The 19,384-nt window shown below is 34.1% G+C and overlaps 1 protein-coding gene across 2 annotated transcripts in view; it reads right to left on the bottom strand.

Moving 5' to 3' along the window:
• Positions 1 to 6,913: 6,913 nt before the first annotated feature.
• Positions 6,914 to 19,384, bottom strand: part of LOC145279760 (uncharacterized) — a 58,676-nt gene continuing 46,205 nt past the window's right edge. Inside the window, exon 2 of one of the 2 annotated variants that reach the window (XM_080131067.1) lies at positions 6,914 to 7,566. In XM_080131067.1, coding sequence (XP_079987193.1) covers positions 6,949 to 7,545 — 597 coding nt within the window. In that variant the 5' untranslated portion in view covers positions 7,546 to 7,566 and the 3' untranslated portion in view covers positions 6,914 to 6,948. The remainder of the gene's footprint in view (positions 7,567 to 19,384) is intronic. The other variant, XM_080131068.1, reaches the window with a different exon arrangement.

The raw sequence follows: 19,384 nt of genomic DNA on the forward strand, positions 1-19,384 counted from the left end.
TTTCTCTACTTTATCCTCTGTATGATATATGCGTTCAGAAATGCCGGTTAAAATATCCGCAATAGAACTTGATTGCCTAAATTCATACTCTCGATTAGAAAGATATTTAGCATTTGGGAGGTGGGCGACTAGCATTTGATTGATTAATGATTCCAATATTTTTGAGAAAGAAAAAGGGAGACTAATAAAATTAAAATAAACGAAATAAAACTTACATTATCTATCCTTACGTCTAGCAGTTGTGTTCCAAAATTCATAATAATCGATTAATAAATTTAGGAGTAAATGTTACACATAGAAATATGTAAACATATGGATATACTTAACTTAAAATTAAATATTTTTATAAATCATGAATCCAAAAATTAAAATAGTTTCACACATTTAATGATTAAACCATTTTATGTGTCAACTTTAAGTGGGAATTTGAAGTTTATGTGATGTACAGCACTGTTATTTGGTTTGTTCGACTATTTTTTATCAAAGTTTTTATTGGTCCCCCGAAAAAAGGACGGTAGACCTGCAAATTTACCCTTGTCCGTTTGTCTGTTCGTTCGTTCCTCTGTCCGCACTTTTCTCAATAACTACGCCTTAATTTTTTTTAAATTTTGCACCAACATTAAACATGATATGAGTAAAAAAGTAACAGAACTGATTTTCCGTGAAAACTCCGGTTGCCTCCCTAGTGGTGCCTTTCGGGTTAAAATGGCTAAAATTGACACTTTCGTGCTTATTAAAAAAAAAAAAATTGATGCCTTGGATTTTTATAAAACTTTCTGAAAAGTTGTAACTCACTGATTTTTATATAATTTTGTTTGTCCATACTTTGCGATAACTCTTGAGTGTGCCCTAGGGGCTCTTTTAGGGCTAATAAAAACACTCCATTTTGGAGACTATTATACTATATTTGTCCAAAATTTTCTGTGTATGTCTATTTAGCAGCTTTGTATGGTGCTGAACTCAAATTTAAATTGGAGACGTTTGGATCATTTTTTTATGCCTCAGTCACTGTGCACTCACGGGGGACCATGCATGCTTCACTTGTTTTCACAAAGTTTAGGACAATGTAATTTGTAACCGTTCTTAGATTCGTCGTTAGGAAATCGGGAATCTTCTACTTGATCTCAGGAATATTTATGTTGATCTCGATAACCTCTGGCGGAATTCCAAACTAAACTAATAATTCCGAATATATAAAAAATATTTACATAATCCATGTTAAGATGATCTTATATACTACTATGTTGACAAGAAAGTTATTGCGGTGTTTAACTTTTAAATTCAGGTGAACATATCTCGGTGCAAACAAAAGTTTATTGAGCGAAATAAGCATCATCAGAATCAACACACTTTTGTCAACGCAAAACAAGTCGTTCGCTTTAGTGGCGATGAAGTAGCTGAAGACATTTTCTATATCGCTTAGATTGTTGAAGCATTTCCTATGCAGAAAGTTGTCGAGATGTTTGAAAAGGTGGTAGTCAGTAGGCGAAAGGTCTGGAGAGTATGGCAGATGAGACAGAGTTTCGTAGCTCAATTCGTTTAACTTCTGCAGGGTCAGTTTAGCAACGTGTGTTCGAGCATTATCGTGGAGGAGAATAGGGCTATATCTGTTGACTAATGTTGGGTGTTGTTGCCGAAGTTTCTGATGCACTTCATCCATTTGTTGACAGTATTTCTCCGCCGTAATGGTTTCTTTCGCCTGCATTAAAAAAACTGTAATGGATGTGACCAGTCGCAAACCACCAAACAGTCAGCATGACCTTCTTTTGTGTAACTCTGGCTTCAGGAAGTGTCGTGGAGATTTGTCGGCGTCTAACCACTGAGCTGAGCGTCGCCAGTTGTTGTAAAGAATTTACTTCCAATCGCAAGTCATAACCCAGTCGGGAAATAGGCCGTTTTTGTTGCATAAAAGAAGAAACGATTGCACTTCATAACGGCGTTTCTTTTGGTTGTCGTCCAATTCGTGAGGCACCTATTTATCAAGTTTTTGTAATTCAAATCTCTTTCAAGTGGAAGGAAATTGTCATATACGCTACATCTAATTCAGAAGCAAGTTCTCGAACAGTTATGTTTGGATTGGCTTCGACTAAGGCTCTTAATTGATCGTTGTCAACATCCGATGGCCGACCAAACGTTCACCGCCTTCAAGACTTTCGTCACCGTCATGGAATTTTTTAAACCGGCATTGGGCTGTGCGTTCAAAATTGGTTCTTGGGCCAAACACTTCGTTGATATCGTGAGCTGTTTCAGCAGTTTTTCGGCCTAGCTTGAAGTGAAATAAGAACATTGTGCGATTTTGCTTTTTCCATCTTGTTTTCAACGTTCTGAAAATTGTTATAAAACGATTGTAATCTAAACGATTAGATAGAGCTTTTAAATATATAAAGTAAAGGTATTATAACGAAAACTTATTTAAAAATACATCATTTAAAATCCAAATTAAAAATTCCGCAAGAACTTTCTTCCCAACCTAATATTATTTGCTTTATGAAATTTGACGTGTTCATTCAGAAAGTCTTGCGGGCCGGATACGGCCTGCGCGCCGCAGGTTGCCCATGACTTGTCTAGAAATTTGTATGCGAGATACGGTCTCACCATAGAATGCACTTATATTTATTTGACTTCTATCACCATCGAATCCTGCAACATATGTGAAATTTAAAATAGTGACTCCACGCAGAGATATGCCCAAAGGCGAACACCCGAATACGTGCGTTAGCCAGATGAGATGAGTGTAGTTAAATGTATCTTATGCTAAAACGCAGGTAATATAAGCATTTCTTTGACGCTGAATTTATGATTGGTACAAGATCAGTTGGAGGGCGGCGCAAAAGATTAGCAAACTCTATTAACGCCACTTTTAGAAGAAATAGCATCTCGCCACAAAGTCCACGATTGTACGACTTGGCAGAAATCATGCCAAATAAAAATAAATAGAATTTGGAGCAATTTTGCTTGTTATGTAGCAGGTACATATTGGAGACACATATAACGGATTTATATTTTATCTGTATATTCATGTACGTGTAAATGCGTGTATGTATACACGTCGTATCGTTTAGTTAATCGTCTAGTGTGTATATTTAACATTTATGCAACAGTTCTAACAGGAAACAATTGACGTGGACGTATCGAATCAGTTGTAGGCAACAGTTCTTTTAACGGGTATAAATAAACACAACACATACCTGGAAATATACGAACATTTATTTGGATGATTTCGGCCGGCATCTTCAGAGATTACAACGTCTTCACATCTTGGCTGCCTGAGAAAACGCCGCTCCCTGCATCATGGAGAGACCAACTCCCCCTTGAGTCGTCCGTTCTTTCTGATGTTCCGCTAACGACTGGTATCTACCCAAATCTACATATCACTACGTGTCTAAGACCTCAACCGCTGACGTAACATAACTCTGATTATTTGTTTATCCAAACCAAACATTATTTTTTCCTGTATTTTCTAATATCACATTCTTTTTTTTTAATATCACATTCTTTTTTTAGTTGTTTATTATTTCCGTTTTTTCTGTTTATTTTTTTAATCATAATAATCGATCCAGCGACCCGCCGTCGCTCAAATCAATAATAATAATAATAATAATAATAATAATAATAATAATAATAATAATAATAATAATAATGTTTTAACCCCTGGCCCTGCCTGCCTCAGTTACCACAGATACTACGCTATGATCACAGCCAAAGGGTCACAACATTACACGCTCTAAACGCATGTAAAATAAATCGGTATATAAGGACACGCGACGATAAGGGTGGTGGGTGAGACAACATCGTGATAATCGGTAATGGTGGAACTTGGGTAGAAATTGATTATTTAAGAGAGTGTCCCAACAAGAATTTGTTTACATCATACTTGAAAACGACTTTGTTTCAGTCAGGTGGGAAACAGCCTCACGACATTATGTTTCACAAATAGGTGGTTCGATGGAAAGAACTTTGGCCATGGAATTTTCGTTCAGTTTTAGGCACAGATAGAAAATAAGGGAAATTGTTATCACTTGTAGCTAGACAAGTGTTCTCTGCGAATGTTTTTCACGAGGAACTATAGGGAGAAGCTCAGTCGATCTATTTGACAAATTGATCATCATTGGATCACATGAATCACATGGAGTTTGACTAATAAATTACTAATGGATACAAAGTCCAAAACCAAAGACACGTTGTCATTTTAGTATGAGAGAGTTGTGAAAGATTAGTTCATGTCTAAAAGGACAACGTGTCTATGGTTGGTATCCATTGGTAATTTATTAGTCAAACTCCATGTGATCTAGTGATGATCCATTAGTCAATTTGATCCATTGGCTATAAAATGTCTCTAAGAAATTAAGTAAATCAAGAATTGTCAGGCATGGATTGAATAGATACAAAATCATAAAAATATGCATGTAGGGCAACATAGATAATAATAATAATAATAATAATAATAATAATAATAATAATAATAATGATGATGATGATGACGATTATGATAATAATTATAATAAAAGGTAATCATTAAATAGAATAATCAAGATAAAAATAACAGTAATAATGATAGTGAAGGAAAATGAATAATATTCGCTAAGAAATTGTATAGATACCTAGTATATATGTATATATAGATACAGAGACTATGAGATAAAAAATAGACAAAATAATTAAATAAATAAAATAAAATAAAAGTGGGATATATAAGTCACTATAATTAACTAGGCAACTTTAGTGCCAAATGTATCATATATATACAAATATACGCAGATTTATATACACCTATGCATAATATATATATATATATATATATATATATATATATATATATATATATATATATATATATATATATATATATAGCTTCATTTAAAAGGAAAAGAGAAAGTTCAATTCCACAAAGGAGACTTATCCGGATAATGTCAAGCTCAACAATAATTACTGGAGCTTATACAATAGGGCAACAAGAGTATGAAATGAAGACACAAAACTATATATTGGTAGATATAGAATGGATCATTTATTGAATAATGGAATAAACGTAAAATTTGGGGGATAGAAGGGACTTATGCCAGGGAATTTCGAAGCCTAATGCTTCTCATCGGAAGAATAGAGAAGGTGTTAGGTAGCATGGGGAAGATGTTACTTCATCTTTATTTTTATCTCAAATTTTACTTCTATTTTATTTTCAGCTTTAATATTACTACTATTATAATTTTCATTATTATTATCTTTCGTACTATTATAATTACCCTACTATTATTTGGTATATTTTTACCACTCTCATAAGTAGTAATAATTTTCTTACTCCTCCACTTTGACATCAATAGGTATACTTAACCTTTTGCATCAAGTTAAACGCACTCATAGTCATTACCACCCTAATCTCCGACCGCCCCCTTATGATCATACTCCCTATATTATTACAGTAGAAACTTATAAATATATTGCCGTATATTACCTTTCAGTTTAACCCCCCCCCAAAAAAAAAAAAATTATAAGCGAATTTATAGACACCCCACAAACCGTTAAAATAAATTACCACGCAGTAACGATACACCCCTATTTCACCATAATACATATACCCCTGAATCTCAGTGCTATTTTAAAGACCATATATAATCTTATATATCATACTATATATAATAAGCTTCTCCTTATTTATTTAGAATTCAATAAAACTTCCCCCAACATTCTATAATTCCTCTTAATATCTTTCGTTCCTAATGAACCTTACGCTAGACGCCGCATCTTCCATATGCTACCTAGCACCTTCTCTACTCTTCTGATGAGAAGCATTAGGCTTCGAAATGCCCTGGCATAAAGAGTCCCTTCTATCCTCCAAATTTTGGCTGTATTCCATTATTAAATAAATGATCCATTCTATATCTGCCAATATATAGTTTTGTGTCTTCATTTCATACTTTTGTTGTCCTACTATATATATATATATATATATATATATATATAGGTATATATACACATACATACATATACGCATACATATGCATACACATGCATACACATACATAAATACATATGCATATACGCAAACATGTACACATACATGCATATCCAAATATATACCCATATATACACACCTACGTAGGGGCACATATAGTACATATACATGACCCATGCATACATACACCCATACATATACATATAAATACATATATACGCATATACACACCTATATATTTATACCCACATATATACATATACATACATAAAAATACATAGATACATATACGCACATACATACGCATACACATAGTTTTGGGGACCAAATAAGTAGCCTGAAGTTAGTGCGAGTAAAGCGCATTAATAATAATAGTATTCTGGGTATATCTGTACAAATACATACATACAGGGTTTCTCAAAAATGTACTCACACTTCGAATGGCGAGAAATCCTTTATTTATGAACATACAGTGAAATGGAATAGCTTCGAATACAGAAGACAAATGTGATTAAAGAATCATGTTCACAAATATTCGAATTGATGACCATTATTGTCCAAACAATGCTGATAACGCGCACCAAGGTATTCGCAAACGTCACGAAACAGGTCATTAGGAATATCGCGACATCGTCTTTCAGTTTCCATTTTCAATGCATCAATTGTTCTTGGTTTGGTGCGATAAACTTTGTCTTTGAGATATACCCACAAAAAGAAGTCCATGGGCGTGAGGTCCATGGAACGTGCAGGGTATTCAATGACACCCCTTCGTCCAATCCATGTGTCTGGGAAAGCTTCATCGAGGTGAGCTCGTACATCGCGATGATAGTGGGGAGGTTCTCTATCTTGCTGAAAGTAAATCTCGCCGTCATCACCAAACATCTCAGAAATTTGTGGACCAACAATCTCCTGAAGCAAGTTAAAGTATCTCTCACCAGTGACAGTTCCGTTCGTTGATACAAAAATCGCCCTATTATACCCTGTGCGGATATCCCACACTACACATTTACTCCTGGGAAGTTTACATGGTGTTCAAGTGTTACATGAGGATTTATAGGACCCCAGTACGTGCAATTATGACGATTAATGGTGCTATTTAATTTAAAGGTTGCCTCATCGCTCCACAAAATTTTGTGTGGAAACCCTGCATCTTCTGCACATTTTGCCAGGTACCATTCACAGAATTCGACTCTTCGGTCAGGATCGTCTTCGTTGAGAGCATGAATTAGTGTTGGAATGTAGCATTTCCAGTGCAGACGCTTCATGATGCGATGGACGCTATCTTTTGAGATGTGGGTTTCTCGAGCAGTTTGTCGAAATGATTTCTGTGGTGATCGAAAGAGTGTTTCCTGCACCTGCTCTTCTTTTCCAGGGTTCGTGGATGTCCGAGGTCGTCCAGAATGTTTCTTGTTGACGTTCTGCACGGTTCCATCTGCTTCAAATTTCTCTTTGATGCGAGCAATGGTCTGGCGCATTGGTGGCGGTCTTGCGAATTCCCTTCTGAATCGTCTTTGCACTTCAATGGTGTTTTCTGTCTTCCAATAACATTTCAGGACAAACTTCCTCTCTTCCGAGCTAACTTGATTTCTTGCCATGCTGTGCTTCACACCTCACACCTGCAACACAAAAAAGACAGCATGTTAGCAACGGTTAAAGTGTGAGTACATTTTTTGGAGACACCCTGTATATCCATACAAATACATATACATATTCTTACATATGCATACTTTTATATGTAAATAATTATCATAGTAATTAGTAAGTAAGCGGGGGATAGTTTAATACCTGTACAGATAAATGTGTAAATGATAAAAGATAAGTGAATAAATGAATAAATGAATATATATATGGCATAAGGGTATGGGAGGGAGGCGAATATATTACAAAATATATAGAAATATTGAGGATAAGTGGAATACGTAAAGAAGAAGAAGAGGGGTGCGCCCAATAAATAAGTAGGTGAATTAGTTTCATAATTAATTTACGATTATTTAGGAAGATATTAGGCTATATTCCTAACAAGTAGGGATGGAGTGTGGCTTCTAGATGATTATATGGTTAATAGTTCGGTGGAATGATGCTACTAGCTAGTGTTTGGGAAGGGGTGTATGGTAGTTTTATGGAGGTTAAATACTGTACTTACTGCTCTAGGTTGAGGTATTACATTTTAACTACTATTTTATGCCCGTACTTATATCGGGACATCTACATATTAAGATATATACACATATATATAATCATTGTATAGTTATACGTCCATGTACATACCTACATGTGCCCACATGTGCAGGTGTAAACCTATATAGTTACATGTACAATATTTTCCCAAAAAATTGGGGATATTGTTTTGGCATTAGGTGGGTAAATTTAACTAAAAAGATCAATGGGCGCAGATTACTAGGTAATTGTAGAAAGTTAAGTGAGGTTTAAATTGGTAGTATTTGGAGATTTAAAGGGGGTAGGGTGAAAGAGTAGGGTAGGACGAGGTATAGGAAGAATAGGGTAAAGCTCCATCTGTCATCTCTCCAGCAACAAACCGCGACAGTTCGACAGTCCACTAGTGAACACAACCTCCTTGACTGCTTGTATTTCCCTTTTTCCTTATAGTTCTTATCTCTCTTTCTCTCCTCCTACCCCGCCTTCAAAGTCTTACACATATACTTCCCTTTATTTCCATCTTCTTCATCTCTCTCTCCCTCCCTATCCCTCTACTCTTATCCGTATCTGGTTGAATATTTTAAACTCCACCTCACCCCTTTTCAATGGTTATTTAATTATTAAATCTTAAAATGTTGTCAAATCAGAATTGAAATTCCTCTTCCCTCCCCCTTTTTTTGCTTCTTCTAATATCGTCTTTCCAATCATAATAACCATTTCTGTTAAAATCTCACGGAGTTACTGGGTCGTTGATACGATTCGGTAACTGAAACATGTGCAACTAAGCAGATAAAACTGTAATATATATATATATATATATATATTAACACACACACATACACACACATATATATAGTATACGTAATATCATATTGTATTTTTTTCTTACTTGCCTCAATGTAGTCTAGTGGAAGTTCCGTATGATATGATATTTCGGGAACATTTCCCCTCCATCAGACCACGCTGACTCAAGTAAACACACACGCACACACACACACACACACACACACACACACACACACACACACACACACACACACACACACACACACACACACACACATCATCCATTACATTTTCACATTTTATTACCTTCTATAAATTACATTTATACACACACTAAACAATGCTTTATGAAAATACATCAATATTGTAGACATAAATAGATTTGTGGCATTATAAAATATCAACGACTTTTTAAAATACAAATGGGACTCTTGCCTTCAAAAACACCAGAACAAACTCAACCCTTGTCCCAACACGTCTTTTAATCAATTTCTCGACAAATCATAAGTCCAACCAATTCCATCTCTGGGCAACTGATTTTCAAATAGTTTGTACGAATCTCTTTCTCGTTTGTTTACCTCTAGAAAATGGTGAAACTTATCCCATAGCCAAAGTTGATTAATCTTTTCTCTTCTCTCTCTATATATAAATAAAATGAACTCATTTTCCCCCTCTGAGTTTGACCTTAATAGGATTAAAAATCAAGACATTTCATGCGAATGTATTATGCACGGACTGCAGCACGAAATCTCTGGTGTGTTATAGGCCTATTACCTATCCACTTCCTCGATAATCTTAGACCTCTATATTTTTTCTGCCGAGAGTTCGCGGCCAAAATCTGTTACAATCAATGGAAGTGGTAAAATCTTTTCTCTCTATTAGATTCATACTCCTCCCGCGATCACTTAACACCGTTGCGGATACGTCCACAGGGGAATTTACAAGGAAACACCGGTTTGAGTTCTTAGTTGCTTACAAAAAATGGATTGGCATTTTACCGTCGGGTGAAACGCAACTTTCGATTACAGCTATTCTATGGGTTACTTATGCAATTTTTTATATTTCTTTTTATTTTAGTTTTTTTTCCTTCCCCCCTTTTTTACCTTTTTGCTTGGGAGGGCGCGAGTCGAGGGATTACTTAAACAAAACCAGGTTTTAGAACAAACTTACCAGTCAGCCGCGAGTGTTCTTCACATGTTAAAACGATTACTCGATTTAATATTTTATTTAGTGTATTTTTCCTTCTATTATGTTGTCAGTGATTTTTTACGTATACTAGGGGGGACAGCTGACTTCTTATTTTCGGATTACTTACTTATTCATTTTTTTATTCTTATACATTGAATTTCTGGGGGTTTCATTAGCCCAATTACTACTTCGCTATCGATATGGAATCAGACGACATTCTAATTGGTAAAAAGCGACCACAAAGAAAAAAATACAAAAAAGAAAACAAAACTAAACACATCAGAAATCGTTGTACTTACACGTAACAATGATACGGTTAAAAATACTTTTTTTTTTCAGAAAACACACCAACATTAATCTATTAAGCATATTTTCATTATACACAGTCAGTTTTCTGGTTTTATTTATTTATTTATTTATTTTTCCATTTGTATTTTTTTGGAGTTTGTTTTGTTTATTGGATTTCATTGCATAAAACAACAATAAATAAATAAAAATAATAATAAAATACCATAAACATTTTTGCATTTTATACTGTAAGTTTCTTGGGGGTTTCCTTTTTTGTTTTACCCCAGTTGTATTTTCTTCCAGTTCGTTTTGTTTGTTTGTTTTTTTTTCCGGTAGTCTGCGGCTGACACCGATGATTGCCGGTCTCGCACGATCAATACTTGACGGGAATTCACGCGAATTCGCGTCTAATTATGCAGGACTACCTTCATTTTTTGCGCTTTTTTCCCTTTTTCTTAGGCCCTAAGCACCTACAAATGATTTTTTAACAGTCTTTCTTACATTCTTTATCACTTTTTTCCATTAATTCTTTCAATTTTACGTGCATAAAACAGACGGATAAAAATAACATTAAACATATTTGGGTCCTTTTGCTTGCCAGTGGGGAGGCAAATAAAATTTCATTTCTTCGCCAGATTGAACACTGACAGAAAAAATTCAACATAAATCATTACCGGTTTATTTCGTTTACAAAATAAAGTTCGCTCTTTGCATTTACAGAAAATTTACTCGCGTCATATATATTAGCTAAACCAGGGGGGCATCTATATATATAAAAGCCAAAGTGTGTGTGTGTGTGTGTGTGTGTGTATATGTGTGTGTATGTGTGCGTGTATGTGTGTGTGTTCAATCGCTTTTTCTTGTGTATGTCCGCGAATGATTTGGCTTACAAAACTAGGTCAGACTTCCTCGCACCTGTTTATTTCGCTTCATAAACATTCATATAACGCCCGTATGAGTTCCTCTCCGTCGTGGCCCAGATGGTTAGGTGACTGGCTTTTTTCCCTTTCGTTTCTACCTTCGCGTCAAGGATTCGGGGTTCAATCCGACCTTCCCACCAAAACTTTTTTTTTTTTTTTTATTTTACACATCTTTTTAACACTCACACACACACACCTCCAAACACCCGGGCAACGCCGGGTACCTCCGCTAGTACTAAATAAAGCCTGTTTTAATTGTAACTATCTATATAGCATTAAAAGTCTAATAATATTCCTTTAGAAAATGAGTTATAAATCCTATTAATAAACTGACTTCCGGTTTATAATAAAAGAAGGATTAATCGAAAGTGAAAAACATCTTACCCCGTCCAAAATATTTTAGTTTATTACGAAATACATTAATATATGTAAGGTAAATGATGTTAAAGTTATAATTCAGCTTGAAAATATGTGAATAAAAAAGCAAAATAAGTGAATAAAGCAAATATTAAAGAATTAAAGAAACACGAAAAAAGAGAAAGGGAATATAAAAACTGGCGAGAAAAAAGAAAATAGGCATATCGTGTTATGTTCTTAATTGTCTGCAAAAATGCTAAAAGGATTTGTAGCAAAACTGATCAATCTGTAATATTTTCAACTAGCTGTACCCTGCCACGCGTTGCTGTGGCTCAATTTGGTATAACGGAAAAGTCTAATAAAAAGAGAAAATGCATGGTTCTTATAGTGTTAGTACAGCAATGGACTCCCCCGACAAAAAATAAATAAAAAAGGCGAAAAGGTAAAAAGAATTGGTAGTCTTGCAGCACGTAATGGTCTGATTTGTTAGTGTTTTTATTTAATGTAAAATGTTTAATCATGTAGAAGAACACAGTGTTTATGGATGTATTTGGAGAAGACAATGCCGGCGATATTGCTAGTATATTTTCTCACCTATCTCATTCAATCTTTAGCAAAGCTATGTATTCTGCTAGTGTATATGTGCAACTATCTAATACAATCCAAGGCGACGCCAAGTATTCGTCTATTCAAGATTTGTACCTATCTCATTCAATCCCAGGCGATGCTAGGTATTCTGTTAGTATCTATTTGAACCTGAATTATTTAATCGCGGGCGATTCCTGGTATTCTGCTTGTATATATTTCCACTTATCTCATTTAATTCCGGGCGACGCTGGGTATTTTGCTAGTATATATTTCCATCTATTTAATCCCGAGCGACGTCAGGTATTTTGCTAGTATATGTTTCCATCTAATTCAATCCCGAGCGACTCTGGGTATTCTGTTAGTATATATTTCCATTAATCTCATTCAATCCCAGGCAACGCCGGGTATTATGCTAGTATTTATTTCCACCTATCTCATTTAATCCCCGGCGACGCTCGGTATTCTGCTAGTACATATTCTCACCTATTTCATTTCATCCTAGACAACGCCGAGTATTCTGCTAATATATATTTCTACCTCTCTCATTAAATCCCGGGCGACACAAGGTATTCTGCTATTATTCTTTCAATCAATCTCATTCAATCCTGGGCAACGGCAAGTATTCTGCTAGTATATATTTGTATCTATCTCTTTCGATCCAAGCCGACATCATGTATTCTGCTAGCATACATTTGCATGTCTCTCATTCAATCCCGGGTGACTTTGGGTATTCTGCTAGTATATATTTGACCCTATCTTGCTGAATCTCGGGTGGCGCCAGGTATCCTGCTAGTATATAATTGCACCTATCCCATTTATTCGGGTGATGCCGGGTACTCTGCTACTATATATTTCCACCTATCTCATTTAATCCCAGGCGATGCGTGGTACTCTGCCAGTATATATTTCCATCTATCTCATTATATCCCAAGCGACGCCAGGCAATCTGCTAGTATATATATATTCATCAATCTCATTCAATCCCGGGCAATGTCGGGTATTCTGATAGTATATATTTCCATCAATCTTATTAAATCCCAGGCTACACCGGGTATTCTGCTAGTATATATATTCATCAATCTCATTCAATCCCGGGCGATGCCGGGTATTCTGCAAGTATATATTTTCCACCTCACTCATTCAATCCAGGGTGACACCGGATACTTTGCTCATATATTTTCTAACATATCACATTTAACCTAGAGTTACACCGGGTATTGTTCGAGTATATATCTCCATCAATTTCATTCAATCCCAAGCTAAATGTTGCTTAACTTTGGTGATCTACATAAAGCATTTAGTAATCCCAAGTAGTAACTGGTCCTCGATATGGCCTTAACTATATCCGATGGTGAGGCCCCAGCTTGCGGGCTTTGGGGAGTGTGGAGCCACCCTTTAATTGCCATTGCTCCTAGATCCATTCTGACCCAGATTGGTAGTACGTGTAAGTGTCCCAACTATGGGTTAAAAAGAAACCGATTTGAAAAAAAAATTCTATTTAAAAACTTTCCTTCAAAATAAAAGGATTCGGCTTTAAATAACCTGAAAAGGGTTGATATGCCGTAAAACAACCAATCACTCCAACCAATGAATCCAATAGTAACCCACCTGATAATGACCAAGCTCATTGTTGCTTAACTTTTGTGATCTACATAAAGCATTTGGTAATCCCAAGTAGACACTCGTCTGTTAATGACCAGGCTCCATGTTGCTTAACTTTAGTAATCTACATAAAGCATTTGGTATTCCCAAGTAGTCACCCATCTGATAATGACCAGGTTCCATGTTTGTTTAAATTTTGTGATCTACATAAATCATTTAGTAATCCCAAGTAGTAACCCATCTGAAATGACCAACACAAAGTAGTCACCAACGAGATAATGACCAAGACAATGTTGCTTAACTTTGGTGATCTTCATAAAGCATTTTTTATTCGAAGTAGTCACCCATCTGATAATGACCAAGACAATACTGCTTAACTTTGGTAATCTATATAAAGCATTTTGTATTCCCAAGTAGTCACCCATCTGATAATGGCCAGGACAATTTTGCTTAACTTAGATGATCTACATTAAGCATTTTGTATTCCCAAGTATTTCATTACAAACTCACCAATCAAATAACTTACAATTCATCATTTTTCATAATTCTTAGATACGTTATAAATTTCGACAAGTATTTTTCATGATTTAACCCGCATTATCACCCCCTTACTAAAATAATAACTTTGATACATTGTCTGGGCTGTTCATTTCATTACAAACACACCCATTAAATGTCTCACATTTCATCCTTTTTCATAATTCTTGGATATGTTACTTATTTCGACAACCACTTTTCACGATTTAACCCACATTATCGCCCTCTATTACTAAAATAATAACTTTGAGACATTGTCTGGGCTGTGTATTACATTACAAACACACTAATCAAATGATTCACATTTCATCATTTTCCATAATTCTTGGATATGTTACTAAATTTGACAATCATTTATCATCATTTGACTCACATTATCTCACTCTTACTAAAATAATAACTTTGAGACATTGTCTGGGCTGTGTATTTCATTACAAACACACCAATCAAATAACTCATATTTCATTATTTTTCATAATTCTTGGATATGTTACAAATTTCGACCATCATTTTTTATGATTTAACCCACATTATCGACCCCTCTTACTAAAATTATAACTTTGATACATGCCTAAGCTGTTTATTTTATTACAAACACACACGGGCCAAACAAATCAAATAACTCACATTTCATAATTCTTGGATATGTTACTAATTTCGACAATCATTTTTTATGATTTTAACCCACATTATGCTTCCCCATTTACTATAATTATAACTTTGATATATTGTCTGGGTTGATTATTTCATTAGAAACACATCAATCAATTAACACACATTTCATCATTTTTCATAATTCTTGGATATGTTACTAATTTCGACAATCATTTTTGATAATTTTACATACATTAAATAAAGTAATGCCTGAAACGTAAAATGTTTCAGCCGTTACCGGGACTGACTTCATATCTCGCACCCCATTGTTAAAAATATACATGAAATAATGTAATGTTTAATGCGCAAACGTTAGAGTCATTTCCGGGACTGGTTTCATATCCTCACCCAATTGTTAAAAATATACTTGAAATAAAGTAATGTTTAAATCGTAAACCGTTTCAGCCATTTCCGGGAATAACTTCATATCCCTCACCCTAGTGTTAAAAATATATTTTAAATAAAGTAATGTTTTAATCATAAACTGTTGCAGCAGTTTTCCGAAATTAATCTATAAAACATTAACACTGTTAGGGATTAGGCAACCATTACTTCAACATTAATTTTTTAGTGAAGTATTAGTCTCAGCATTCCAGTAACTTGAATACCCCACCGTAAGTAGAATTTTACAATTACTGTCATGAGGACATTAAGGACGAAAATATGTACTCTGAATTACTTGACATATTTACGTAATTTTTGGAATGTTACAATAAGCTCCTAGCGTACACTGATCCATGTAACTGATTTTTGGAATCATCAGTACATCGGTGTTATTTTTGACATATGACATCTTATGTCAATATAGTACATCATATATGTCTTATATGCATTTTTTAAAAATAGAATAATACGGAAGTGAACACGTCAGACTATCATCGAAAATAAGGAGGAGATTATACTTAGGAGAAAACGCACGAATCTATTAACTCGCATTTAGAATCTTAAACTCTAAGTATAAGGCTTTAGAGAAGCAAACGTTGATTAACTCATATCATGCCTTCCCCTTTCCCTCTGTTATATTTGAGATTACGACTAGGACGTTTAGAGTTTCATACAGAAATGTATTGTTTACATTTTAAAATCTAGCAACTGGTAATTTTGATCTTCTTCGGTAAATATTTTCAATCATTAATAATTTTATTTTTTCCTCTTCGATTTTTGTGAAAATTTGGTATTTTACGTTTTGAAATTCGATAATCACGTTGGTACAAATTTTTCGACCCGAAAATTAGTATTTCAGTCTTTCGCGTGAACTTTATGTAAGTTTCAAAAGTCGCCATGATAGAGAGCTGACGTCATTTCCGGTCATTAGTCAGCATGCTTTCAAATATGCATAGAATAACATTAGCAATAGTATTATGTAGTATTTAACGGTAAAATTTCACTAAATATTATGACCCGCATACAGAAAACCGGGCAGATAACCAAGTTAGACTTAATCGTTCGGACCAATTTTTCGATATTATTGTTCCGAGGGTCTGAACTTTAAAATGATACCAAGTTTGTCAATTTTCGCTGGGTCTGTCGAAAGTTTTAGGCGCACATACATACATACATACATACATACATACAGACAGACAGACAGACATACAGACAGGTGAGATTTATATAATAGATTATGTGTATATAGTATACGCGATAAAGACGTACAGAAACCAACGTTCATTACGCGGTTTTCGTAAAATAATTATGACAGCCCCATTAAGAAATTCGTTTCGTATCGTTGAGCACTTTCAGTTGAATTAAAGTCGGTCAATTTAGCTCTTTATGCGTAGATCGTCGTATAACGATTAGATCACTGTCTGACTGACGTAAATGAACATTTAAAATTAAGATGTTTAAATTCAACGTTACTTCAAGCGGTTAATGGTAGCCGAATGGATTAGGTCTCCGCTAATCGAGCCAGAGATGTCTCGTGATGCGGGGTTCAAATCGTTCGGCTGGTATTAATCGTGACACCCTGCACTGAAGATTCCCGAAAGGATGAAACACTAGTGTCTTTAAGTATTTAATTATTATAGTAGAAAATAATTAAATATATATATATATATATATATATATATATATATATATATATATATATATATATATATATATATATAACGTTTAAAAATTCGAAAAACTATATTTATGAAAGTAACATATTAAAAGTCTACCACAAATAAGAAATACATAAATATACATACTACATAAAATTAGCAGATTAAATTCAATATTATTTCTCCCACAATGAAAAAAAACTATTAAAATACCAAACTAACAAATATATAATTACATAAAACAGATTGAGCTAAAGCTTATTTTCTCCACAATAAAATAAAAACATTACAAAAGACACATGAATGAAAGTAATAAATATACAAACACGTAAATAACAGATACAATAACACGTTATTTTTTCTTCTTTTTTGTTTAACTACGTAATAATTTTTCTTCTTTCTAAACTAAGTATAAAAATATAAATAAAACACCTTAAATGACAAGAAATAAAATGGCAAAACTATGGACACAACATGACGATAATCGCATAGATCGAAATCGCCGGGAATAGAAAAAAAAAGACAAAAACAAAAATAAACAAACAAACAAAAAAACAAGAACTCTTGGATCCATATTCACAGAACTAACTTCAAATGCTCGGAAACTAACTCAAAAAGTCGAGAAAATGATTCAGAAAATAACAAAAACTTAAACTTCGTTTACTTGTAATAAATTATGCATTGGTTACGATTCGCTGTTCCCTCTTTCTTTCTCTCTCTCTGCTCCTCCCATTTGTAGTACTTTTTTTTTACTTGGGAGTCACCACTTTTAAGGCCCAAAGGCGATTGGAGGGTAAGTGTTAATTAATGTAATACTGTACTGTTAATCGTTAATTGTGCAAGCTGGATAGAATTTGATTAACTATGGGACCGGCCCAACAAAAACTTGTTTACATTGGATTTGAAGACTACAATGTTGTATTCCATCAGGAAGCAGGCTAGTGGAACAGTGTTCAACAGGCGGCCAATTGTAGGAAAGAAGCTTTGTTCATAGAATTTGCATTTAGATTTAGGCGCAGATAGACAGTGAGGAAAATCGTATGTAGTGGTTGTAGCTAGTCGCGTCTTTAATTGTTCCTCTTCTTTTTCCCCTGGACAAAAACTACATAAGAAGACCCCTTTTCTTATAAAAAGCATTTTCTTATATAGAAAAATGTGTTCTTGATCCGAGCCCATAAGAACGACTTCGATCCGTTAGTCTTATGACGTGGTGATCTCTGACAAGAAATCGCTACAGAGTAAAGTGTGCACATAAGTAGCTAATAATGTTTGTATATATATATATATATATATATATATATATATATATATATATATATATATATATATATATAATCAATATTGATTTTAGAAATGTTATTGATTTCAATATATCCGTTTTTATTTAATGTGTTAATATTTAACGAATAAAAAACAAATTAACCATTAAATAAGAATAAAGGTGAATGCATTTGTTTTACACTAGCAGAACAATAGAGAACATTAGAAAACGTATAAGAATAACAATTACTAAGGAAAAATAAAATAATTAAACATAGGAAAGAATAAATAACTAAAGACAAAATTAAAAATATCTGAAAAAGGTAAAAAACGGAGTTCTTTAAAATACGAAAATTTTCAAGTGAGAATTTTGGTTTGAACGATATTCAATATAGCCGATCTGTAACAACGGGATCATGGAATTTTTTCCTAAAAAAAGTGTACCAGGTTTTTTTCTGATGTAAAAACAACTTTTTAACTAACATCAAAAGAATAGTATCTGATGAGTTGATAGACTGGAAGATCTCAATGACAAGATAAGATAACGGACTTGTCCACCTGCTAACGAAACAGCTGGAATGGAAAAATTCACGATGAATAAAAGAAAGTTATGAAAAAATTATAAATCTTTGAGCTTTAGCAAAATTTTATACTATATATATATATATATATATATATATATATATAAATATATATATATATATATATATATATATATATATATATATATATATATATATATATATATATATATATATACTTTTCAGAATGTGAGAGATTATATGTAATTATTTCCACAGCCAAACAACGTCACAGCCCACAAGAGCCATGATAGCCAACGAACCGGAAGCTCAAGACTCGAGTTTCGCCCTCATTTAGGCTCATTAGTCAGATCGCACCTGGGCTTTAAAACCTCTTGCATGCGAGGCAAACACTCTGCCAACTGAGCAAACGCCCACATTCTGAAAATGGTATAACAAAATGTTTCGCTAGGTTAGCATTGCTGGATGGCGTCGTCCTTTCGAGTTCAAAATTCCTACTTGTGAGACATCGGC

Source organism: Euprymna scolopes, chromosome 7, assembly GCF_053919585.1.
Source record: "Euprymna scolopes isolate OS-2025 chromosome 7, ASM5391958v1, whole genome shotgun sequence".
Classification (NCBI taxonomy): Eukaryota; Metazoa; Mollusca; class Cephalopoda; order Sepiida; family Sepiolidae; genus Euprymna; species Euprymna scolopes.